The 26,691-nt window shown below is 38.8% G+C and overlaps 1 protein-coding gene across 1 annotated transcript; it reads left to right on the top strand.

Annotated features, from left to right (window-relative positions):
* On the top strand, positions 1 to 26,246 carry TPH1 (tryptophan hydroxylase 1). Its single transcript, XM_030332476.1, has 10 exons — positions 1 to 575; positions 8,464 to 8,647; positions 10,836 to 10,936; positions 14,558 to 14,625; positions 14,752 to 14,948; positions 17,628 to 17,763; positions 18,464 to 18,590; positions 23,037 to 23,132; positions 23,934 to 24,067; positions 25,818 to 26,246. Exons 1-10 carry the CDS (start codon positions 210 to 212, stop codon positions 25,990 to 25,992), a joined length of 1,584 nt encoding a protein of 527 aa, XP_030188336.1. The 5' UTR covers positions 1 to 209; the 3' UTR covers positions 25,993 to 26,246.
* Positions 26,247 to 26,691: the final 445 nt, after the last annotated feature.

The raw sequence follows: 26,691 nt of genomic DNA, 5'->3' as shown, positions 1-26,691 counted from the left end.
AAAAAAAGACAAGACGTGTGCGAATAAAACTTGAATTTAAGACCCAGTATAAATAAATAAAGTGCTGAAATTGTTGCGGGAGAGGAGGTAGGCTTTAACAGAGAAAGAGTGGCCAGTTCAGGCACAGTAGGAAGACTGTAAGAAGCCAGTAGGCATGAATCATGCCCTGAAAGGATTGAGTTAGAAAAAAAGAAAAGGAAACTACTAACATGCATTGTATGCCTATTATATTCCAGGCACTGTTAGGCAATGTTTTATCTTACGTTGGTCTCATTACAGTCTTGCAAAGCAAATCTACAAATCCATGTTTCACAGGTGAGGAAACTAAGACTTGGTTAATGTTATCAAGTATTGTCTTTGGTTTCAAATATTGTCAAATACAGCCTCTCTTGCACAACTTCTCTTTTAGACCTCTCTATTTTCATACTTTGTTTTTAGAGAAGTACACCAAACTCATCATGATTGAAGACAATAAGGAAAATAAAGACCATTCCCTAGAAAGAGGAAGGGCAACTCTCATTTTTTCCTTGAAGAATGAAGTTGGTGGACTAATAAAAGCACTGAAAATCTTCCAGGTAAGCGCTCTCCATATTTTTATACTTTTGCATAAAATCCTTCTAAAAGGAGTCTCCAGAATTACATTTAAAGTGTAAATTATTGTAAATTCTTCTTAAGCACTTAAATTTCTAAAATACTGCTCAATTCTCATTTATGGAAGAAAAGATACAAATAACTAATAAAGGAGCTGAGAGGAAAGAGTCACTTCACGGATTTCAGAGAAGCAAATTTTCATTTTATTTTAATTAAATAAAATATTAAAATTTAATATTTAATGACATATTCATAATATATTTAATGATATTGTTAAGATAGCAAAATAACAAAGATTCTACAGTTATACTGTTCCCTACTGTCAAAGCTTTAATGCATTTGGGACTTATTTTTTTTTTTTTTTTATTTTTTTTTTTTTTTAGTTTTTTTTTTTTTCAACGTTTTTTATTTATTTTTGGGACAGAGAGAGACAGAGCATGAACGGGGGAGGGGCAGAGAGAGAGGGAGACACAGAATGGGAAACAGGCTCCAGGCTCTGAGCCATCAGCCCAGAGCCCGACGCGGGGCTCGAACTCACGGACCGCGAGATCGTGACCTGGCTGAAGTCGGACGCTTAACCGACTGCGCCACCCAGGCGCCCCTGCATTTGGGACTTAAATGCACCTTTGGTATGAGGGTAACTTAGTATAATGCATAGGGAAACAATAGGCGGAACAATCGGTAGTGCCTTAAAATGTTCTTGTATTTTGAGGCACCTGGGTAACTAATTGTCCGACTCTTGATTTGGGCTCAGCTCATTATCTCACGGTCTTGAGATCAAGCCCCGTGGGGTTGGGCTCGGCACTGGATATGGAGCCTGCTTGGGATTCTCTGTCTCCTTCTGCCCCTTCCTCTCTTGCTTGTATTCTCTCCCTCCCTCTCTCTCTCTCAAAAAAAAAAAAAAAAAGTTCACATATTTTGATCCAGTAATTTCACTTCGATAAACCCATCCTAAGGAAATAGGGGTCAGTCAGGCAGAACATGAATATTTACTGAGTACTTACTGTGTGCCAAGTGCCCTGCTAGAATCTAAGGATGTAGACCTGAACAGAGTAGACACAGTACCTCCCCTCACAGTGTATATAATCTAGGGAGAAAGACAGAAAATAAACAAATAATGATAGTAAATAAATAGTTACATGTGTATAAAGTGACCTAAAAGAAATACCAGATAGTACTATGATAGCATTGAACTGGGGGACCTAACCTGGTTTATGGGCTTAGGGACACAAAGACTTATTTATAAGAACTAAAATTATAAACAAAGTATTTGTCCAAGGGGAGGGAGCAGGTTAAATTATGCTAATAGAACTTCACTGGCATTAAACTCTTACGCTCTGGAGGCAGACCACCTGAGTTCAAATCCTTGCTCTGTCACTTATTGGCTGGGTGACCATGGAAAAATCAATTGGTCTCTCTGTGCTTCAGTCTTTGCATCTATAAAGTGAGAACCCTGCCTCCCTCATAGGGTCATCGTGAGAAATAACAGAGTTAACATATGTAAAGAGCAGATGTTAGCTCTTTTAAAAATCAAGTTTATATCATATGACATGCTTTTTTATAGCCATGTGAAAATCATACTTCAAAGAATTAAACATTTTACATAGAGACCAGTAGTCTAGAAGAGTTTGCAATGAAAAGCATTTTTTTCTACTCAATACACCAACCATATCCTAGTCCCATTCCCTAGAGGCAACCACTTTCAACTATTTCTGGTGTTTAATTCCTTTGACGCCAAATTTATGATATCTAAATATTGTTTTGATCCCTCTCTTGGAGTTATCAACTTTACATGATATTCATTTATTCTCTCTTGTGAATGATACTGATAACCATCACTTCTTCCTCTTCCTTCTCCCTAAATTTGATAATTACATGATTATTTTAACTTCTTTATTGATTACCTTTGAGTTTTTAAATAACATACCTTTATTTCTTCATCTATCCACTGTCTTTTTTATTTTATTTTTAATCAAAGAATGTGTGTGCATGGTTTAAAAAGTGAACCCACACCATAAAGCTTATAAAGAAGATAGTAGTCTTCTGCTTCATGTCTTTTCATTTTTAAGATAAGTTTAATTTATTTTGTTAACCTTAGGGTGGAGGGTTGACTTAATCATATATCTTAGATCACCTGTAAACGATCATCATCGACTTATACAGCCTCCTCCTGTTTTTTTTTTAATTTTTAAAAATTTACATCCAAATTAGTTAGCATATAGTGCTAGCCTCCTCCTATTTTTTATTTTTTATTTTATTTTTTTTAACGTTTATTTATTTTTGAGACAGAGAGAGACAGAGCATGAACAGGGGAGGGGCAGAGAGAGAGGGAGACACAGAATCTGAAACAGGCTCCAGGCTCTGAGCAGTCAGCACAGAGCCTGACGTGGGGCTCGAACTCACAGACTGCGAGATCATGACCTGAGCCGAAGTCAGACGCTGGCTCAACCGACTGAGCCACCCAGGCGCCCCTCCTCCTATTTAAAAAAAAAAAAAAAATTTTTAACGTTTATTTATTTTGGGGAGCTGGAGAGAGCGGGGGAGGGGCAGAGAGAGAGGCAGACACAGAATCCAAAGCAGGTTCCAGGCTCTGAGCCTGTCAGCACAGAGCCTGACGCGGGACTCGAACCCACAAAGTGTGGGATCATGACCTGGGCGGAAGTCATTCAACCGACTGAGCCACACAGGTGCCCCACCCTCCTCCTGTTTTATTTTATTGTTCCATTCGATCTCCATTTCTCCCGCCTGATACACAACTGCTCTGATATGTTTGATCTGTACACTGAGTTATTTTCATGTGCACTTTACAATATGTGGAGTTTTTTGTGCGTGTCTTAGTAATTTACGTAATTGTAACTGTATGACACACTTTTTCTTTCAGTCAGCACTACCCATGTATCCATTTCCTTTGTTCTTCTAACTGTTGGCATCATTTCCAGGGTGCACTCATTCTACTCCTCTTCAGCCTGCAGGAGGCAACTATTTGAAGCTCTTTTAACTGTCTTTTCTAGTGCTTCCTTCTATGGGTTTTTTTGCTTGTTTTGTTTCTTGTTTTTTGAAAGATTTTATTTTTAGGCAATCTCTATACCCAAGATGGGGCTCAAACTTACAACCCGGAGATAAAGAGTCGCATGCTTTACCGACAGAGTGGCCAGGCACCCCTACTTCCATGTTCATAAACAATATGCTCATTCTGCTATTTCTTGATTTTTTTCACTCGTAGATATTACCTACTGATTTCTTGCAATGGAAATAAAGACTTAGCTTTTTTGACACAGCTCCCTTTCCAGTGGCGCCCTCAGCTTTCCTTCCCCTGAATCTTCCCAATGCAGTCATGTCCCAGTTTTTGGCTATGCCAGTTTTTAATGTTTTCAATATTAAAATTATATAAGTCCTGCTCAAAGAAGGCCATATTATCCATTATTTTGACTTCCTTTTTGGTAAACAGGATTACAATTTAGTGTTTAAAAGCATGGAAAGTTTGAATTCCAGTTCTGACACTTATTAGCTGTGTGTCTTTGGGCAAACTGCTTAACTTCTCTGTGCCTCTGTTTCTATAATTGAAATACATGACAGGGAATGTCTCACTTATTACTTCTACTTTATATAAAATTTCCTGGATCTTCCTGACTAAATTTTTCTTGCAGATGGAAAATAATAATTTTAAATTATTTAGTTATATTTCCTCACCAAATTCCATCAAAATTTTGATTTTGATAGTGTTCAATTTATAGAGTAATTCAGGAAGAATTGACTTAGTGCTTCTTTGTCTCAAAAAACATAATTTAGCTTTATATTTATTCATGTCATCACTCAGAAAATATTTATCGGGGTGCCTGGGTGGCTCAGTCAGTTGAGCATCTGACTCTTGATCTCAGCTCAGGTCTTGATCTCAGAGTTGTGGGTTCAAGCCTCATGTTGGGCTCCACACTGGGAGTGGAGCCTACTTAAAAAAAATATTTATGAGTGCATTCTTATTATAAAACTTAATAAGAAATAGATTAAAGCCTCCTTTACTTCTTTCTAAAAAGGTTTTAATTCCAGTGTAGTTAACATACAGTGTTATACTCAGATACCACCTCACGCCAGTCAGAGTGGCTAAAATGAACAAATCAGGAGACAACAGATGCTGGAGAGGATGTGGAGAAATGGGAACCCTCTTGCACTGTTGGGAATGCAAACTGGTGCAGCCACTCTGGAAAACAGGGTGCAGGTTCCTCAAAAAGTTAAAAATATATCTACCCTATGACCCAGCAATAGCACTGCTAAGAATTTACCCAAGGGATACAGGAGTGCTGATGCATAGGGGCACTTGTACCCCAATGTTTATAGCAGCACTTTCAACAATAGTCAAATTATGGAAAGAGCCTAAATGTCCATCAACTGGCGAATGAATAAAGAAGATGTGGTTTATATATACAATGGAATACTACTTGGCAATGAGAAAGAATGAAATCTGGCCATTTGCAGCAACGTGGATGGAACTGGGGTATTATGCTAAGTGAAATAAGTCAGTCAGAGAAAGATAGATACCATATGTTTTTACTCTTATGTGGATCCTGAGAAACGTAACAAAGGACCATGGGGAAGAAAAAAAAAAAGGTTAGAGAAGGAGGGAACCAAATCATAAGAGACTCTTAAAAACTGAGAATAAACTGAGGGTTTATGGGGGGTGGGAGGGAAGGGAAAGTGGGTGATGGGCACTGAGGAGGGCACCTGTTGGGATGAGCACTGGGTGTTGTATGGAAACCAATTTGACAATTAATTTCATATTTAAAAAAAAACATACAGTGTTACATTAGTATCAGGTATACAATATAGTGATTGAAAGCTTCCATACATAAACCAGTGCTCAACACGCCAAGTGCACTCCTTAATCCCCATCACCTATTTTACCCATCCCCCCACCCACTTGCCCCCGACCCAACTCCCCTCTGGTACCTGTCAGTTTGTTCTCTGTAGTTAAGAATCTGTTTCTTGGTTTGTTTCTCTCTCTTTTTTTTTCCTTTGCTCATTTGTTTTGTTTCTTAAATTCCACATATAAGTGAAGTCATATTGTATTTGTCTTTCTCTGACTTATTTCACTTAGCATTATACTCTGTAGCTCCATCCATGTCATTGCAAATGACAAGATTTCATTCTTTTTTATGGCAGAATAAAATTCCATTGTATATGTATATATACACACATATATGTATATGTATACATATATTTATGTGTGTGTGTGTGTGTGTATACATACACACACAACATCTTCTTTATCCATTTTTTTATTGATGGATACTTGGGCTCCTCCATAATTTAGCTATTATAAATAATGCCCCTATAAACATAGGGGTGCATGTATCCCTTCTAATTATTGTTTTTGTATCTTTTTGTGTAAATACCCAGTAGTGTCATTACTGGATTATAGGGTAGTTCTGTTTTTAACTTTTTGAGGAACCTCGTACCAGTGGCAAGTGGCTGCACCAGTTTGCATTCCCACCAATAGTGCAATGCAATTTCCTCCACATCCTTGACAACACTTGTTATTTATTGTGTTTTTATTTTAGCCATTCTGATAGGTGTGAGATGATATGTCATTGTGGTTGTTGGGTGTTTTTTTTTTTAACAAACTTTATTTATTATTTTTTTACGTTTATTTATGAGACACAGAGACAGAGCACAAGAGAGAGAGGGAGACACAGAAACCAAAGCAGGCTCCAGGCTCTGAGCTGTCAGCACAGAGCCCCATGCGGGGCTTGAACTCACAAACTGTGAGGTCATGACCTGAGGTGAAGTTGGTCACTTAACCAACTGAGCCACCCAGGCGCCCCTCATTGTGGTTTCAATTTGCATTTCCCTGGTGATGAGCGATGTTGAGCATCTTGTAATGTGTGTGTTGGCCATCTGGATGTCTTCTTTGGAGAAATATCTGTTCATGTCTTCTACCCGTTTTTCAATTGGATTATTTGTTTTTTGGATGTTGAGTTGTATCAGCTCTTTATTATACATTTTGGACACTAACCCTTTATCAGATGTGTCATTTGCAGATATTTCCTCCCATTCAGTAGGTTGCCTGTTAGTTTTGTTGATTGTTTCCTTCACTGTGCAGAAACCTTTTATTTTGATGTAGTTCCAAAAGTTTACTTTTGCTTTTATTTCCCTTGCCTCAGGAGACATATCTAGAAAAATGTTGCTACAGCCAATGTCAGAAACTCTCCTGTACCTCTGATCAACTCCAGTATATTTTGTAACTGGCTTTCTTCCATTGATTCCATGATAAAGTCTATATTCCAGGATAAACCTTGCCCATTCCAATTTTCCAATATCCCTGATACTCTTTTTTTCTTGTCAGTTCATGTTCCTAATAGTTCTTACTTCATCCCTACCTTTACATATGCAGTTCCTCCTGTTTTGAATCCGCCTTCTTCTTTTCTGTCTTCCCACTCTATTTCTTTTTTTTTTTTTTTAATTTTTTTTTCAACGTTTATTTATTTTTTTGGGGACAGAGAGAGACAGAGCATGAAAGGGGGAGGGTCAGAGAGAGAGGGAGACACAGAATCAGAAACAGGCTCCAGGCTCTGAGCCATCAGCCCAGAGCCTGACGCGGGGCTCGAACTCACGGACCGCGAGATCATGACCTGGCTGAAGTCGGACGCTTAACCGACTGCGCCACCCAGGCGCCCCCCCCACTCTATTTCTTAAGACTCATTTCAGTTCCTATCTGCTCCATGGAAACTTCTTCTTCCTCCAGCCCATAATGCTTTTTCCCAGGACATCTCTGCACCCAAATACTTATTACTTCTATTTCTCTTCGTCTCTCATGTGTTAGCTTACCAGATTATAAACTCCTTGCATATCTTACCTTTCTTTGTATGCCTCACAGCCCTTACCTGGCTACGTAGGTGTTCACCAAGTTAATTCAAATTGAACTGGTTAGTGTTGGAGATTAGCTTTTCCAACCTTGTAATTTTTTTTGTTTTGTTTTTGATGGAAAAACTGTTGGGTAATTGGTTCTTATGTTTCATTATTATGTCACCGGGGCTGGTCCTCAGCTATCCAGATTGGTAAGAGAAGATATCCTCCTCCCACAGGCTTGCACATATGGCACCCAGCTCAGGCTGGCATGGGGAGAGAGCAGAAGGAGCAATCTGCTTCAGCTGGTTACTAAGTTTGTAGCTTAAGAGATTTGAGGTATTAAATACTCTGTTCAAGCTGTTCAGCTCATTTTATTAAATGCGTATTCGCAAAGGAAACTTTTCTTTCTTTTTTTTTTTTTTTAATTTTTTTTTCAACGTTTATTTATTTTTGGGACAGAGAGAGACAGAGCATGAACGGGGGAGGGGCAGAGAGAGAGGGAGACACAGAATCGGAAACAGGCTCCAGGCTCTGAGCCATCAGCCCAGAGCCTGACGCGGGGCTCGAACTCCCGGACCGCGAGATCGTGACCCGGCTGAAGTCGGACGCTTAACCGACTGCGCCACCCAGGCGCCCCAGGAAACTTTTCTTTCTGAAGGACTAACATTAATATCCCTTTTTGAAAACTAGCTTTTATTTCTGAGAATCTTTGAAAAGTTCTTTTTATCTAGGAGGTTTGAGAATTCCACCACTGAACCACCAGTGCTCACAGGTTTGATATTTTGGTTTGAAGGCCATTCATTTCTGGCAATTCGACGGACTTTCTAGTGGGTGATTAATTTTTCAAACTTTTTTGAACAGTACCTAATATTTAGGGGGAATTACTTTGCTTGTTGCATCAAAAACAGCCTCTTTCTCCTTTGATATTATGGTGAGTGTGGAATTGATTTTTAGTGGTGATGAATGTGACGAGCTCAGTGACTAATACCATTTGAGGCTGTCATATGTATCTTCACTCTCTGCTTTACACAGGAGAAACATGTGAGCCTGTTACATATTGAGTCCCGAAAATCAAAGAGAAGAAACTCAGAATTTGAGATCTTTATTGACTGTGATATCAACAGAGAACAACTGAATGATATTTTTCATCTGTTGAAGTCCTACACTAACGTTCTCTCTGTGAATCCACCAGATAATTTTACTGTGAAAGAAGATGGTAAGTTCGAAAAGTGAAAATCCCCCTGAGAAGATTAAGTACATCATATGTGTCCAATCTTGTATTTATCTTGGAGGCATGAAAATAAAAATAAAACACTGTCTCCTCAAATTTCTTACAGTCTAGTAGTGAAGGAAACCCCAAATGTAATTGCTTAAAATACTACAGAACAATTAGAAAGCAACATTTTTATCAAGTGTGAGGGAACGTGAAAAGGAAACGTTGGGTGCAAGAAAGAATTCAGAATAGTTAGAAATTGATTAAGTTTTCTCAGTTTCCAAATCATCAAACATTTCTTGATTTCACAAACCTTCAATTTACAATCCCCGAGCCCCTAGAGACTCCCACAGGGCCTACCATCTGGCAGATATTAAGTGTTCAAATTTGTTGAGAATGTTGACAGTTGCTGATGATTATGGTATGAATACACTCTTTACATACTCCTCCCTGTCCCCACTCCCACCAAAAGCAAGTGAAAAGCAACACAGCCTTCTAAGGTTTCAGATGGCTAAGATCTTCTGTTGTGAAAAAAATCCTCATAGTTTACTTGGGACAAAAGACAAAAAGATAATCCAACCACATTGTATATATGTTACTCAACTTAAAATAGTCCCTTTAAGAGAGCCAAAGCATAAGAGACTCTTAAAAACTGAGAACAAACTGAGCGTTGATGGGGGGTGGGAGGGAGGGGAGGGTGGGTGATGGGTATTGAGGAGGGCACCTTTTGGGATGAGCACTGGGTGTTGTATGGAAACCAATTTGACAATAAATTTCATAGATTGAAAAAAAAATAAAAGGAGGTAAACAAAATGAAAAAAAAGAAAATAAGCAAATGAAATGTCACAAAAATATTATTATTGATTTAAAATGTATTTTCTGAAGTAAAATATTAATCTGTAAAAAAAAATAAAAATAAAAAAATAAAATAGTCCCTTTAGATTATGCACGACATTAGGGTATAATCAGGACTGATGCCGATCTGTTATGCATTTGCATGGCTGTGTAAGTTATTAAAATACTAATATGCTTCCATTTCTAAGTGGCAGATAGCTGCTTCCCCAAATCGCTTGAGTGTCCCCACCATGCCTGAAGTCCCTGTGCTCCAGATGCTATCCTAGGTGTCCCAGGCCCACCACAAACAAAGAAAGGATTAACATCTGGCAGAGCAGGAGCCTAGGACTGGTCCCCCTGTGGTATTCGGGGTTAAATCTGACTATCAATTCTGGGTATGTTACAAAGAACATTAAATGGCTAGAACAAGAAGGATTGAATTCTAGTTCTCTCTCTTCCAATAGAGATGAGTTACCTTGGATAAATTACTTCTCATCTCTGAGCTTTGGTTGCCTCATCTATAAAATGAAGAGTGTTGTAGGGGCTAAATGGTTCAGTTGGTGTTTAGGGAACACCAAGTTGTATCAGATGTCTCTACTAAGAAACAGGGATACAGATATACGTAGTCCCTCCCCTAGAGTCCTTCCCATTCTTTCCTGTAAGACACAGATATGAACACATAATATTTTAAAGAATCAGAAACAGTGTCACAGGAGCCCAGAGGACAGAGAAATAGCTCAACCTACAAGGTCAGGGGAGGTTCATTAGATCTGAGTCTTGAAGAAAGAGAAGGATATTTTCAGGAAAACAGAAGGATGGGGTGGAGCAGGAAGTGGGGGTGGGGTATAGGTATTCCAGGGAGGAGAACAGCATATGCAAAACCCCAGAGTTCTCGGAGGGCCTGTATGTCTCAGGGAGGGTGAGAGATCAGAGTGGCAAAGACATAAATGATCTCTAAGATCCTTTGCATCAACGAAAATAAACGTTCATTCTTATTAAATTTGTACCTTTGGTCTGCAAAGTTGTACATCCTTACTCTGCTTTTTTAAGGATAGCTGAGTTTTAGTTTTTTGGGTTTTTTTTTTTTTTTTTTGGTACTTTAGGTCTATTTCTAAAGTACAGCATTTCTCCAACACCTAGGAAATCAAGGAAATCAAAAAAAGTTTTAAGCTCAAAAATTTTGGATAAACTTTACTTATTAAGAAATAGAGCAATATACTTGTATAAATTTTGCCTCAAAGTACAAGCTAAAATTAAAAATCTCCTCCAAATGTATCCATGACTTTCTTAATTTCTTCTTCCTTCTTGCCTTATTTAAGATCATCTATTCCACATTCAGTGGTTTTGTATTTTGCAGGTATGGAAACTGTTCCTTGGTTTCCAAAGAAGATTTCTGACCTGGATCATTGTGCCAACAGAGTTCTGATGTATGGATCTGAACTGGATGCAGACCATCCTGTAAGTATCTTAATAAATCTTTTCAAGAGAATATTTTAAAGCAAACTAAAAATTAAGGGAAATTATTTTCTTTTTTGGAGATTGTGGTTATTCTAGACTAAATAGGATCTTGTTTTACTCTGGATTTTGGGAAGTTCCGGTAGTCTTGTTGTTGGTGGAATCCGGACTAAAGGCCTGAAGAGCATCCAACCTCAGTGGCTCCAAAACACCTGTCGCATGCCTGGCATTCCCATTACCAAGAGCTATTCCAAAAGTTATTCTAAAATGAAGACAGAATCTGAAGCAGTTTTTATTTATTTATTTATTTATTTATTTATTTATTTATTTATTTTTATTTTTTTAATGTTTTATTTATATTTGAGAGAAAGAGACAGAGCATGAGGGGGAGAGGGACAGAGAGAGAAGGAGACACAGAATTAGAAGCAGGCTTCAGGCTCTAAGCTGTCAGCACAGAGCCTGATGCAGGGCTCGAACTCACAAACTGTGAGATCATGACCTGAGCTGAAGTTGGATGCTCAACTGACTGTCCCACCCAGGCGCCCCTGCAGCAGTTTTTACTAAAGTGGGGCATGGATTGTTGGAAAGGCATGTAAAGATAGGAGCGAGAAAGACTGTCCAGCATGATTGATTTATTAGGTGGTTGATGAACTACGAAATTGTTTCTTTGGAAAATTACCTGGGAGACGGTATAGGCATGAGTTGGAGAATTAGTAAGCCCAAAGCATCAGGGTTGTTTATGGAGCTCTTCGGTCCTGGGAAGGTGGAGAAAAAAGATCGCAATTCTGGAGTCAACACCAAGGTTTTGATCTGCCACTTACTAGCTGTATACATTGACTGTGTATTGCCTTAGCCAGTCCTCAGCTGATCTGCCTATTTTTTTTTTCTATAGTATCTTATTAGGCAACTTATTAATTGGGATTAATACATTGCTGTACTTGCTCAGTTGGAAAGATAAAGCACACATATATGAATAAACACAAGATCAAATTGTGAAAAGTGCTAAGTGGCACGGATAAATTGCTTTGAGATGTACACAAGAGGACAAACACGTCTGGTTGAAGAGGTCAGAGGTCAAACTCTTAACTAGGCTTTGAAGGATTTTGGTAGGAAAGAGATGGAGAGGAAAGATAATTCATTGCAACATGAGCAAAGGATCAGAGGCAAGAAAATCTGGGTCATGTTTACGGAGAGGTGACTAAGTCAGTTTTACTGATCTACTACCAAGTACTGCTGATTTTGATATCCTAAATATTGCTTAAATTTGTTCCTTATTTATACCACACCTTTAACTCATCTCCCAGCTTCCAGCTTGCCACCTTAAACCCATACTCCTCATAGTCACAAGAGCAATCTAAAACCTCAGGATGAAAAATAAAAAAAAAAAAAATTAAAAAAAATTAAAAAAAAAAGAAATGGGGCGCCTGGGTGGCTCAGTCGGTTAAGCGTCCGACTTCAACTCCGGTCACGATATCGTGGTCCGTGAGTTCGAGCCCCGCGTCGGGCTCTGGGCTGACGGCTCAGAGCCTGGACCCTGCTTCCGATTCTGTGTCTCCCTCTCTCTCTGCCCCTCCCCCATTCATGCTCTGTCTCTCTCTGTCTCAAAAATAAATAAACGTTAAAAAAAAAAATAAAACCTCAGGATGATCATTATCCCTTTTCTGACTAAAGATCACCACTGATACCTAGGTACACATCTAAGAAAATTGAAAACATATGTCCACGCAAAAACTTGTACACAAATGTTCATAGTGGCAAAAAGTGGTCCATCCACTAGTGAATAGACAAGTAAAGTTTGATATGTCCCTAAAATATAATATTATTGGCCATAAAAAAGCATGAAATACTGATATATGCTACAATATGAATGAACCTTGAAAACTGATAGTAAAAGAAGCCGGTCACAAAAGACCATATGTTATATGATTCTTTTTATATGAAATGCCCAGAATATGCAAATTCATAGAAACAGAAAGTAGATTAGTGGCTGCCAGGGTCTGAAGGTGAAGGGAAATGGGGAGAGTTTGTGAATGAGTATGGTGTTTCTTTTGGGGATAAACATTTTTTGAAATCATAGTAGAGGTAGTTGCACAACACTGTGAATGTACTAAAAATCACTACTCTGTACACTTTAAGATTTTATGGTGTGTGAATTATATCAATAAAGCTGTTACTCACTCACTCACTCACTGATTGATTGATTGATTGATTGATAGAAATCACCAGTGGCTTCCCATTACCCAAAGATGGAATCCAGGCTGTTTCAGACCTTTACTAGCAGACCTCAAACCAGTCCACTCCATGCCCCACCTCCTCCTCCAAACTCCAGCAACACTGGGTTGCTCCTGTTTCCCTAGGCCCAGAATGCTGTTTTTCAGCTCTGCACTGTCACTGCTGCTGTCCTTTCTGGCCCTTTCCATCCAGCTATCTCCTTTCCTCTTTTGAGACTTAGCTTAGGAGTCGTTGTTGGGAAACCTTTCCTGACCTACCCCCCGTCCCCCATACTCTTTCACATACTGTCTGGGTTGGGACTTTCTCTCTCTTTCAAAGTTTCTCTTTTGAGTCCCAGTGGCATTTTGTGCATATCTCTAATAAGGCAGTTATCATATTGTTTCATAATAATTGGTGGATATAAACTCCTTGAAGACTCAGATTGTGCTTCATTCATATTTGTTTCTCTGGATTTTAGCACAAGGCCAGGTGCATAGTAGGGGTTTGTTAATCTGTGTTAAAGAGAAGGAGACTCATTCTCCCCTTTCATTCTCCCCTTGTTTCCCATTTTGCATTATTGGCCGCTTTCTCCTGGGTTTTGCATTTTGATGTCTTATTTTATCTATTTTTTAAAAAATTTTTTCCGGGGCGCCTGGGTGGCGCAGTCGGTTAAGCCTCCGACTTCAGCCAGGTCACGATCTCGCGGTCCGTGAGTTCGAGCCCCGCGTCGGGTTCTGGGCTGATGGCTCAGAGCCTGGAGCCTGTTTCCCGATTCTGTGTCTCCCTCTCTCTCTGCCCCTCCCCCATTCATGCTCTGTCTCTCTCTGTCCGAAAAATAAATAAACGTTGAAAAAAAAAAAAAAAAGTTAAAAAAAATTTTTTCCTAGGTATAGATTCTAATGTTACTATTTTATCTTTTTATTATCATTGTTTGCCTTTGCAAATATGATTATGTTTGCATTTTGCGATAAAATCTAAGGCTAGATTAAGTTGTCATGATTTTGTGTGTTATTAACTACTATTTTATTAGTAATTACTATTACAGGAAACTATAACTGAAGATGTAGGCAAACGATTAAGAAAAAAAGAATCTCACCCTTGGTAAAGAGTCGTGTATTTAACTAGGATGCTGCTTTTCTTATTCCTCAAACTATTTTATTTTTGTAGCCACTATAGGATTTTTGTGTCTTTGTATCTATAGAATCTTTTGTCCTGGTAGCAACTATCACATAAAGCTTTCATGTAACATCGACTTTAAAATAAAAATGATCATCAATTTCTAAACAATGCTTACTCAAAATAATTCTGTAGCCCTTTAATTTCATAGCTTGAGTAAAAGTGAAATGTTTCCTAAAGATCATTTGTCAAGTATTTTTTAGGGTGGATATTTAAAAACTTTTCTTTAATTATCAGGGCTTCAAAGACAATGTCTACCGTAAAAGACGAAAGTATTTTGCAGACTTGGCTATGAACTATAAGCAGTAAGTATATTATAAATAATACATATAAAATAAATGAATAGAATAAGTTATACTCATTTAGTAAATAGAAAGTGAGTGCTACTATTTATTGAATGCTAATTCAAAATAACATCTGTGTCTCATTAGTGGAGACCCCATTCCCAAGGTTGAATTCACTGAAGAGGAGATTAAGACCTGGGGAACCGTGTTCCGAGAGCTGAACAAACTTTACCCAACCCATGCCTGCAGAGAGTATCTCAAAAACTTACCTTTGCTTTCTAAATATTGTGGATACCGGGAAGATAATATCCCACAATTGGAAGATGTCTCAAACTTTTTAAAAGGTAATAAGTGAATTACTTTTTTGTAAGGGGAATGTTGAACTCTGTTGTGATCATGACAGAATTAAAAAAAATTTTTTTAATGTTTATTTTCAAGAGAGAGAGAGACAGAGCGTGAGCAGGAGAGGCGCAGAGAGAGAGGGAGACACAGAATCCGAAGCAGGCTCCAGGCTCTGAGCTGTCAGCACAGAGCCCGACATGGGGCTTGAACTCATGAACCACGAGATCATGACCTGGGCCAAAGTCGGACATTTAGCCAATTGAACCACCCAGGAGCCCCATCCGTGACAGAATTTTTAATCAAAGAATAAAGTCAAGGGGCTCCTGGGTGGCTTAGTCAGTTAAATGTCCGACTTCAGCTCAGGTCATGGTCTCATGGTTTGTGGGTTCAAGCCCCGCATTAGGCTCTGCACCAACAGTGCACCAACAGTGCAGAGCCTGCATGGGATTCTCTCTCTCCCTCTCTCTCTCTGTCACTCCCCCCACTTACATTCTCTTTCTCTGTCTTAAAATAAATAAATAAACTTAAAAAATTATTAAAGAAGAAGAAAGTCAAGTACATAGGAGGTCAGATTTTCCTTACTCCGTCCTGGAGTATTGGATCCAGTATGGGGCACCCCATTTGAAGAGGGACAATCATAACCTGGAGCCGGTGTAGAGGAAAGTGAGCAGAATTATAAGGGGATTGGAAAACATAGTATATAAATAAAATTTGGAGGACTCTTAGGATATTTAGCCTGGAGATTTAGAGGACATTATAGCTTTATTTAGGTACCAGATGATCATCTTATGTAAGAGAGGAATTACTATGTGGTCCTAAAGTAAATGACAATTGGATTGAAACTGCAAGCTTTTGGCTCAAAATGGAGAAGACCTTGTGTTAAAAGAGCCATTTAGAAATGGAACAGGCTCATGAGATGATTATTTCTGCCTCCCCAGAGGTTTTCATACAAAAGCCCTATACCCACTTGTCTGGGATATAGTAGAGGAGATTCAAGCTCCTTAGGGGAAGATTGGTGTAAATGATCTCTGAAGCTCCTTTCCACACTAAGACTCTATCAGTTTCCCAAGGAAGATGTGCAAGTAGAGGCATTAACAGAGTAGGTTAATTTTTTTCCTTTTAGTTTTTCATGCTTATTTGGTTCAGGTTTCCTTATTTTTTTCTAGCTAGTTTAGGATGTAACCTGATCAGTAATTTCCAGGGTTTACAGTATGTAAGAAAAATATATATCCCCTTTGATCTCAGGGAACAAATAGAAGTTATGCTTTTCACTCAAATGGTTTAGTTTATTTCCACCGTGGTCTGAAATTCCTATCACTGAATTTCTTACATAGATTGTCATAAAAGTCTATGAATTTACTCAGCTCCATAATTCTTATTAGTCAACCACTATGCGCAAAACTAAGAACTAAACAGGAAAAGGCATGATAGTTTTACAAGGGAAGATTTCGTGTACATGGTTCCTATAAAAACCAGATTAAAAAAATAGTGATGAAGGATGACAGAGAACCAATGCACATGATGCATCTTACAAAGATGGACAAGTATATGCTATGTAAGTTATCAAATTAAATTTGCTTGAGATTTGGAGGAAATATTTTGTTATGGGTACAAAACTGAAAGCTATGCACTTGGGGTCTGGAGCTTGAATTGTCTGCAGAACATGTTGCTACAGGTGTTTCAAGAGAAACTGCCAAAGAGGGAAACCAAACTTAAATGATACTTCAAACAAAACATCAGTTGGAAGGAGTTCTCTGCACTGTCAAATATGGTAGTCCCTAGACACGTGTGGTTGCTTAAATAATTCAAATTAATGTAAATCAAAATGTTAGTTTTCTATCCACCCTAGCCACATTTCAAGTGCTTAATAGCCATATGTGGTTAGTGGCTACCCTATTGGGCAGCCTAGATATAGAACATTTCCATTATCATGGAGAGTTCTATTGGACCATGAAATCTACCCATCAGAGTGGGAGAATCCAAGTACAAAGCAACGGGGTGGAACTGGAAGATCAGAGGGTGAGGGTTTGAAATGAATGGAAAGAGTAGAGCTTATAGAGTTCCCCTGAGCCACTGTGGCCTACTGGCTGGTCTCTTTTTATAGAGGGCATACGCAGTTATAGCTGTTGGGGAATAAACGAGCACCATCCAGTTTAGAGAAAGTATAGAAACTACTTTGCAAGAGGTAATACTGGCTAAAAATGGCATAGATTAAAAAATCGTTCTGATTTCAATTAATAGATCTTCTTAGTTTTTTTTTTTTTTTTTTTTTTTTTTGCAAAAGGAAGTAAGATTGTCTAAGAGATATTCTAAACCCTTTAGGGAGACAATAAGGTGTAATATAAGGAGACCTGGGCTCCCTTTCTACCTTTATTATCTACTGTGTGACCTTGGATACTTACTAAGTCTCTGAGCCTCAGTTTTATAGTCATCACAATGAGGAGAATAAACTTTAATTCAAATTGCAAACATGAAAGGGGGTATGATGGATAAGGTCTAACTCATTGCCTGACCATAGTAAGTGCTTAATAATTATCACTTCCCCTTAGTGCACACATGACACATTTTAGTTTCCATGTTCTCCCTCAAAGTGTTACTTGGTACCACTGGCAGTATTAAAGCGTGGCGGTAACTGGTCTGTTTGGGTGAAGATTTTCTTCATTTTCTCCTTTGCTTTGCAGAGCGCACGGGTTTTTCCATCCGTCCTGTGGCTGGTTACTTATCACCAAGAGATTTCTTATCAGGTTTAGCCTTTCGAGTTTTTCATTGCACACAGTATGTGAGACACAGTTCAGACCCTCTCTATACCCCAGAGCCGTGAGTACTTCTACATCAGCCTTCATTCATCAAATAGTATTTGTCATAGTGGTACTCACGTCATGAGTTTTGTGTGAAGATTAAATGAATGAACGCATGTGAAGCATTGAGAATAATGCCTGGCACATGATACATGCTCCATGCTCTGCATATGTTAGCCATTAGCATTACCATTAGTAACTGACAACCTGTTAGGTGCCAGGTGCTATTCTAAGCATAGGGAGTGTAGCATTGAAAAAATTTTCAGGCAGAAATTTCTGCCTTCGTAGAATTTATATTCCAATGGGGGATAAGGATAATAAACAAGTAAATAACATATTATATTTGATGGTGAAAAGTGCTATGGAGAAAAGTAAAGCAGAGCAGGAGGAAAAAAGTGTTATGTGTGGAGTGTTTCTGTTTTGGAAAGGGTGATCAGACAAGGACTCACTGAGAAGGTGAAATTTGAGCAGAGACTTGATTTGGTGGGGGTGTGGGGGGCACACGTCTATGGGTATCCTATGTGTGTATGTTTCTGAGTGGCCTAGGTTTTGAACCAAAATAGTTTCTCTACTAAATTGTTAGTGTCCTTTGTGATCTATTTCCAAGTAATACCACCTGAATAGAAGGAAGATCAGATTCTGGCTTGATTGAATTGTTGATTTTGCATTTATGTGTGACATAAGCATCACAGTGTGACAAACTTGTACCTCTTTTTCAGAGATACCTGCCATGAACTCCTAGGTCATGTCCCCCTGTTGGCTGAACCTAGTTTTGCTCAATTCTCCCAAGAAATTGGCCTGGCTTCTCTTGGAGCTTCAGAGGAGGCTGTTCAAAAACTGGCAACGGTATAAATCTGAAAATAGCTGTGTAGATCAGTAATTCTTATCTGGGGTGGGATATGAGTGTCAGTTTAAAAGTACAGATTCAAGATGGCTGTTAGATTTGTCTTTGTTCATATTTAATTTAATTTAAATGATTTCTTATTTATTTATTTTTAATATGAGATTTATTGTCAAATTGGTTTCCATACAACACCCAGTGCTCATCCCAACAGGTGCCCTCCTCAATGCCCATCACCCACTTTTGCCTCACTCCCACTCCCCATCAACCCTCAGTTTATTCTCAGTTTTTAAGAGTCTCTTGTGATTTGGCTCCCTCCCTCTCTAACCTTTTTTTTTTTCCTTCCCCTCCCCCCATGATCTTCTGTTAAGTTTCTCAGGATCCACATAAGAGTAAAAACATATGATATCTGTCTTTCTTTGTATGAGAATCTCTTATTTCACTTAGCATAACACTCTCCAGTTCCATCCACATTGCTACAAAAGGCCATATTTCATTCTTTCTCGTTGCCACGTAGTATTCCATTGTGTATATAAACCACAATTTCTTTATCCATTCATCAGTTGATGGACATTTAGGCTCTTTCCATCATTTGGCTATTGTTGAGAGTGCTGCTATAAACATTGGGGTACAATTGCCCCTATGCGTCAGTACTCCTGTATCCCTTGGGTAAATTCCTAGCAGTGCTATTGCTGGGTCATAGGGTAGGTCTATTTTTAACTTTCTGAGGAACCTCCACCCTGTTTTCCAGAGTGGCTGCACCAGTTTGCATTCCCACCAACAGTGCAAGAGGGTTCCCGTTTCTCCACATCCTCGCCAGCATCTGTTGTCTCCTGATTTGTTCATTTTAGCCACTCTGACCTGTGTGAGGTGATATCTCAGTGTGGTTTTGATTTGTGTTTCCCTGATGAGGAGTGACGTTGAGCATCGTCATGTGCACATCTTTTCATGTGCCTGTTGGCCGTCTGGATGTCTTCTTTAGAGAAGTGTCTATTCATGTCTTCTGCCCATTTCTTCACGGGATTATTTGTTTTTTGGGTGTGGAGTTTGGTGAGTTCTTTATAGATTTTGGATATCAGCCCTTTGTCTGATATGTCACTTGCAAATATCTTTTCCCATTCCGTTGGTTGCCTTTTAGTTTTGTTGTTTCCTTTGCAGTGCAGAAGCCTTTTATCTTCATGAGGTCCCAAAAGTTCATTTTTGCTTTTAATTCCCTTGCCTGTGGAGGTGTGTCAAGTACGAAATTGCTGCGGCTGAGGTCAGAGAGGTTTTTTCCTCCTTTCTCCTCTAGGGTTTTGATGGTTTCCTGTCTCATATTCAGGTCCTTCATCCATTTTGAGTTCATCTTTGTGAATGGTGTAAGAAAGTGGTCCAGTTTCATTCTTTTGCATGTTGCTGTCCAGTTCTCCCAGCACCATTTGTTAAAGAGACTGTCTTTTTTCCATTGGATATTCTTTCCTGCTTTGTCAAAGATTAGTTGGCCATACTTTTGTGGGTCCAATTCCGGAGTCTCTATTCTATTCCATTGGTCTAGGTGTTTGTTTTTGGGTCAATACCATGCTGTCTTAATGATTACAGCTTTGTAGTAGAGGCTGAAGTCTGGGATTGTGATGCCTCCTGCTTTGGTCTTCTTCAATATTACTTTGGCTATTGGGGGTCTTTTGTGGTTCCATGCAAATTTTAGGATTGCTTGTTCTAGCTTCAAGAAGAATGCTGGTGCAATTTTGATTGGGATTGCTTTGAATGCATAGATTGCTTTGGGTAGTATTGACATTTTAACAATATTTATTCTTCCAATCCATGAGCACAGAATGTTTTTCCATTTCTTTGTATCTTCTTCAATTTCTTTCATAAGCTTTCTATAGTTCTCAGTATACAGATCTTTTACATCTTTGGTTAGGTTTATTCCTAGGTATTTTGTGATTCTTGGTGCAGTTGTGAATGGGATCAGTTTCTTTATTTGCCTTTCTGTTGCTTTATTATTAGTGTATAAGAATGCAACTGATTCCTGTACATTAATTTTGTATCCTGTGACTTTGCTGAATTCATGTATCAGTTCTAGCAGACTTCTGGTGGAGTCTATTGGGTTTTCCATGTATATCATGTCATCTGCAAAATGTGAAAGCTTGACTTCATCTTTGCCAATCCTCTTACCAGGCTTCTCAAAAAGAAAAGGGAGATGACCCAAATAGCTAAAATCATGAATGAAAATGGAATTATTACAACCAATCCCTCAGAAATACAAGCAATTATCAGGGAATACTATGAAAAATTATATGCCAGCAAACTGGAAAACCTGGAAGAAATGGACAAATTCCTAAGCACCCACCCGCTTCCAAAACTCAAACAGGAAGAAATAGAAAACTTGAACAGTGAAGAAATTGAATCAGTTATCAAGAATCTCCCAACAAATAAGAGTCCAGGACCAGATGGCTTCCCTGGGGAATTCTACCAGACATTTAAAGCAGAAATAATACCTATCCTTCTCAAGCTGTTCCAAAAAATAGAAAGGGAAAGAAAGCTTCCAGACTCCTTCTATGAAGCCAGCATAACTTTATTTCCCAAACCAGACAGAGACCCAGCAAAAAAAGAGAACTACAGGCCAATATCCCTGATGAATATGGATGCGAAAATTCTCAACAAGATACTAGCAAATCGAATTCAACAGCATATAAAAAGAATTATATACCATGATCAAGTGGCATTCATTCCTGGGCTGCAGGGCTTGTTCAACATTTGCAAACCAATCAATGCGATACATTACATTAATAAAAGAAAAGATAAGAACCATATGATCCTGGTAATCGATGCAGAAAAAACATTTGACAAAATTCAGCATCTTTCTTAATAAAAACCCTTGAGAAAGTTGGGAATGAAGGAACATACTTAAATATCATAAAAGCCAGTTATGAAAAGCCCACAGCTAATATCATCCTCAATGGGGAAAAACTGAGAGCTTTCCCCTCTGAGATCAGGAACAGGACAGGGATGTCCACTCTCACCTCTGTTGTTTAACATAAAGTTGGAAGTTCTAGCATCAGCAATCAGACAACAAAAGGAAATCAAAGGCATCAAAATTGGTAATTTAAATGATTTCAATAACATTAAAGGAGGATGTAAGATTTTTAAGGTTCATCAAAAGGAGACATGGGCCTTAAAAAATGGTAGAGAAACACTAGAGTTCAATAACAATAGTTTGTAGATATTTCTTTGGTAAAATGATAGGCCCTCTAAAGATGATGCTAAAAATATTCTTTGAGCACTAAGTACAAGACGTCATGCTGGAAATACAAAGATGAGGAAGGCCTGGTTCCTGCCTTCAAGGAATTTATACGCTACTTGAGGAAGCTGTTGTGTTAGGATGGGATGAACTGTACAGCGAAGTTCAGGCAGAGTGGTCTGGGAGGACAGAGAACTGCTTGGGGGAGGTTTCATGGAAGAGGAACATCTGGACTAGCCCAGGGAAGATGAGTCATGTTTTCACCTGGCAAGAAAGGGAGGAAGAGCATCTCTGGATGAGTGCACACAAGGGAAGACAGGAGGTGCTTGGTGTGTCTGGGGAAGTGACGAGAAGCTGGAGCAGCGTGTGTTAGGGTCGGGAAGATAGTATGAAATAGGCTAGACGATTAGAACAGTGCTTCTCTAGTTGTGGGTCGGGGACCCCCTAGAGTCCCTGCAACCCTTGCACAGGGTCCTTAAGTGAAAGACCCACTCAGAGTGCAAAGTGGCTTTCAATATAAGAAAGGCTAGAGTTCATTGATATAGTTTCAGACTCCACACTACAGCTGAACTCTAAGAAATTGCCACTTGTTGAGTTCTGATGCGTCAAAGAAGAACACCCACAATTATCTGAAAAGGCTATTAAAATATTTAGCCTTCTTCCAACTACTTTTCTGTGTGAGGCTGAATTCTCTTTGTATACTTGAACCAAAACAACATATTGCAACAGGTTAAATGCAGTAGCAGATGTGAGAATCCATCTTGTTTTCCAGCCAGACATTAAATAATATCTAGCCAGATGTTAAAAAAGATTTAGAGCAATGTAAAACAATGCCTTTTTCCTGACTCTTTTTTGTTTTGTACAATATAAGTCACTTTGCATTAAATTGTTATGTTACCATAACATGGTTTATTACATTTTAAATTTAATCAGTAAACATGTAAATGTTTTCAGTTTTAACTTTTACTGCTGTAAATATAGTAAGCTGTAACCCACATAAACAAAAGATCTTTCAGGTCCTGAGTAATTTTTAAGAGTGTGTAAGAGTCCTGGGAACAGCAGTTTGAGAGGGGCTACCTTAGAACAAGCCCAGATTGTAGAAATACTTATGAACTGGTCTGGGGGTCTTGAACTTAACTCCAGGACACTTTGGGTCAATCTCTAAGGGTTGCAGTTTGTTTTAAATTGAGCTAATTCAGGATGTGAAAGTAATATCAATGTCCTTTTGCAGTGCTACTTTTTCACTGTGGAGTTTGGTCTCTGTAAACAAGATGGGCAGTTGCGAGTCTTTGGTGCTGGATTACTTTCTTCGATCAGTGAACTTAAAGTAAGAGCTGTAAACTTCTGCATATAGTCATGTTCACTTAATATGATTGATATGACCAGAAAGAGTTTTTGGATTTGAACAAGTGTCTACTATGGAAAATACTTGGGGTGGCAATAAACATTACTTAAGAGACAATTTTCTCTATTTCCCAAGTTTATAGCGCTATCTTAAATTGTTTTTTTACTTATATGTGGACTTTAATTACTTAATTTCTCTTTTTTGAGTATAGTTGACACACTATAGATATATCTTTTAAATAAAAAGTACTTTAGAGCTTTTGCTTGCAAAGTCTTGCTGTTCTCTCATCATTTTTAGTGTGCTAGCAATAACTTCTCCTAAATTCTAGAGAATTCTTTGAGATTGATTATTTATCCAATAAAGGAATGAACTAAGTATGTTTGTTGAGTAATGGGTGTGTGTGAAACACTGTCCAAGGTACTGTCTTGCTCTCAAGGAGCCTACGACCTGATGGTGGGTACAGTCATGTATAGGAATAACTAGTACAGGATGGAAAGTAGGTGTCCTAATGCAGGAATATATAAATAAAGATCACTGGGGGCTCTTACATGGAAAGTGTGTTAGAACAATGCTATGGGATGATCTTGGGGCACTTATGGGGAACAGCAGTTTGTTTTGCTGAAGTATATTGTGGGTTAAATAATGCTGTAGGAAGTAAGTTTGGAATTGTAGGTTGGGGCCATTGCATTAGTACATTCAGAGGTGTGCTGATTGTGGTGGTTGTGTGTAGGATGTGATCCATAAAATTAGACAATATTCTTTGATTCACTGACTATCTTCTAGCATTCACTTTCTGGACATGCCAAAGTAAAGCCCTTTGATCCCAAAATTACCTGCAAACAGGAGTGTCGCATCACAACTTTTCAGGATGTGTACTTTGTATCTGAAAGCTTTGAAGATGCAAAAGAGAAGATGAGGTAAAGTATATCTTCCTCATGCCTAACTTTCCTCTGCAAAAGATAAGTCCAGGGGCGCCTGGGTGACTCAGTCAGCTGAGTATCTGACTCTTGATTTTGGCTCAGGTCATCATCCCAGGGTCATGGGATCAAGCCCCATGTCAGGCTCTATGTTGAGCATGGAGTCCGCTTGGGATTTTCTCTCTCTCTTCCTCTGCCCCCTCCCCCACTCGCGTGACCTCTCACTCTAAAATAATAATAATATAAATAAATAAATAAATAAATAAATAAATAGATTAAAGAAAAATATAGGTCCAATAATGGTAACAAATCACAGAAGTAAGCAGCTGGATAATTAGAAGCCTACTAGGTACCTTCTGCCTGTGATATATCTCCCTTTCACAACAAATATTTAGAGTATGTTGTTTATGGTGATGTTTGGTGACTGCATATATGAATCAGATACATTGAGAAATTGGTTTCTCCTCATCAGAGTTTATAATCTAATAGGAAAAATAAACTATATACAAATTGCTACGTAACAACATAGGAAGCCTTACAGCGATACAGATGAAACTTTGTTCTCCATTTTATTCAGGAGCAATTTGTTCCAGATGGAGGAACAGGGAAAGCTTAATGACATCTGAAAAAGCACTTGGAGGATAAATAGGATTTAGGTATGTTAAGTTTTAGGCTAAGGAACAGCATAAAAAAGGTAAGGAGATGGAAACATACAAGAGTGTGATGCAATCAAGCTATGTGTTATTTAACTATTGATCAGCTAAGTGTATTGTTAAGAAAGAAGAACATTGGAGGCAGAGAAACTACTTAGGAGGTTTTTGTAATACTTCAGGTGAAAATAAGGGCCTGGGCCAAGACTGTAGGACTATAGAAGCAGAATTAACAAAACATTTGTTGGAAGGTGTCATGAGGTCACATTGTGAGATCGTTGTGGGATAGATGGGGGTTTAAGACATGCTCCTTGTCTTCCAGGGATTTTCTGTTACTCGAGGAGTTAGGCCATGCACAGAACCAAATAACAATACTAGCAGGGCTTCCTCTAACACATATGACCCGCTTTTGCAGACTAGAAAAAGGGGTCCCTTCTGGGTAGACCAGTTGGATTGCAAGCTGCATTTCAGCCCTTACTCCTGTACAGTTGTCTTCAGGTGTGTTCCTAGGGGTCCTGAACACAATTGTTCTTGGGGGTGCCAAATGAGAGGTTCAAATGTTGGCCTGATAAAGGAGGCAGAACTTTGATGTGTGAAGAAAGGGTAGAAGTTAGGTCATTTGAGAAGAGGCTAGAGGATGACATTCTAAACAGAAAGAATGTCCATGTGCAGGAGGCAGGCCTCCTGGCCTGTTTCTGGCCTGTTTCCATGTATGTGTGTTTGTGTGTGTATAGCTGTAGTTATGTAAATCACAGCTGAGGAGTCTGTTACTAGGTGGTCAAGGGCTACCGTTGTCTACTGATAAAGCTACTGTAGTTGGTCTCCTTAGCGTAGCCAAGAGATATATAAAAGAATACATCATTAATACAGTCATCCACAGGATCTTTCCCTAGAAATGCAGGGGTGGATGTGTCTATGACAATTTTAGGTTTCCTACCTGTGTAGGATTCCAGGGGATCTCTGCACAGGCAGTGTAGGGAAATAGGTCAAATTGGCTGTGTCTTTTGTCTAGTGTGTGAAATAGGTTTGCTATTGCTCATTCTGTTTTCATCATTCTGCCTCCTAGAAATTGATTGCCTCTTACTTGTTTTCTTCAATAGAGAATTTACCAAAACAATTAAGCGTCCGTTTGGAGTGAAGTATAATCCATATACACGGAGTATTCAGATCCTGAAAGACACCAAGAGCATAACCAGTGCCATGAATGAACTGCAGCATGATCTTGATGTTGTTAGTGATGCCCTTGCGAAGGTCAGCAAGCAGCTGAGCATCTGATCCTGAGAGCATCTGAGCGCCAATTCAGAGAGAGACCTGTGGGCCAGCTCCTGCTTTTCTTGAAGACCTGGTCATGGAGGGACAGTAGCCAAACAACATTCTCTACTCCCATTCCTTAATTAGTTCTTTGGAAATTTGTACCTGGATACTCTATACCAGTACCTATTTTTTTTTTTTTTTGTAACAGCTTAGTGAAATATGATTCACATACCATACCATTCATTGACCACTCATTTAAAAAAATTTTTTTTAAACATTTTGTTTATATTTGAGAGACAGAGACAGAGAGTGAGTGGGGGAGGGGCAGAGACAGAAGGAAACACAGAATCTGAAGCACGCTCCAGGCTCTGAGCAAGCTGTCAGCACAGAGCCTGGTTTGTGGGGCTTGAACCCACAAACCGTGAGATCATGACCTGGGCTGAAGTTGGACGCTTAACCAACTGAGCCACCCAGGCACCCCTGACTGACCACTCATTTTTTACAGAGAAGTTTTTTAACCCCATGGATAGATCTAATACTGGCTTGATTCTCTTTTCCCTAATTTTTCTTGAGTAAAATGACCTTTATGATCATTTAAAATGCCTTGGTGGGTATCATGGAGCTGACCCATATTGACACCTAAGATCCTTTTATTTCTAAAGTATCTTACTTATCATTGGATTTGTGCCAAGCTTGATCCCATTCAGAGCCATAAAGTTA

The sequence above is a fragment of the Lynx canadensis genome, chromosome D1 (assembly GCF_007474595.2).
Source record: "Lynx canadensis isolate LIC74 chromosome D1, mLynCan4.pri.v2, whole genome shotgun sequence".
NCBI lineage: Eukaryota > Metazoa > Chordata > Mammalia > Carnivora > Felidae > Lynx > Lynx canadensis.
This window is presented reverse-complemented; position numbering and strand designations above follow the sequence as displayed.

Bases quoted from the DNA above. Each gene is read 5' to 3' on its own strand.
- TPH1 (XM_030332476.1), top strand. From the start codon at position 210: ATGCATTGTATGCCTATTATATTCCAGGCACTGTTAGGCAATGTTTTA. The intron at 14,626-14,751 runs GTAAGTATATTA...GTGTCTCATTAG, and splicing joins TTGGCTATGAACTATAAGCA to TGGAGACCCCATTCCCAAGG. The intron at 14,949-17,627 runs GTAATAAGTGAA...TTTGCTTTGCAG, and splicing joins TGTCTCAAACTTTTTAAAAG to AGCGCACGGGTTTTTCCATC.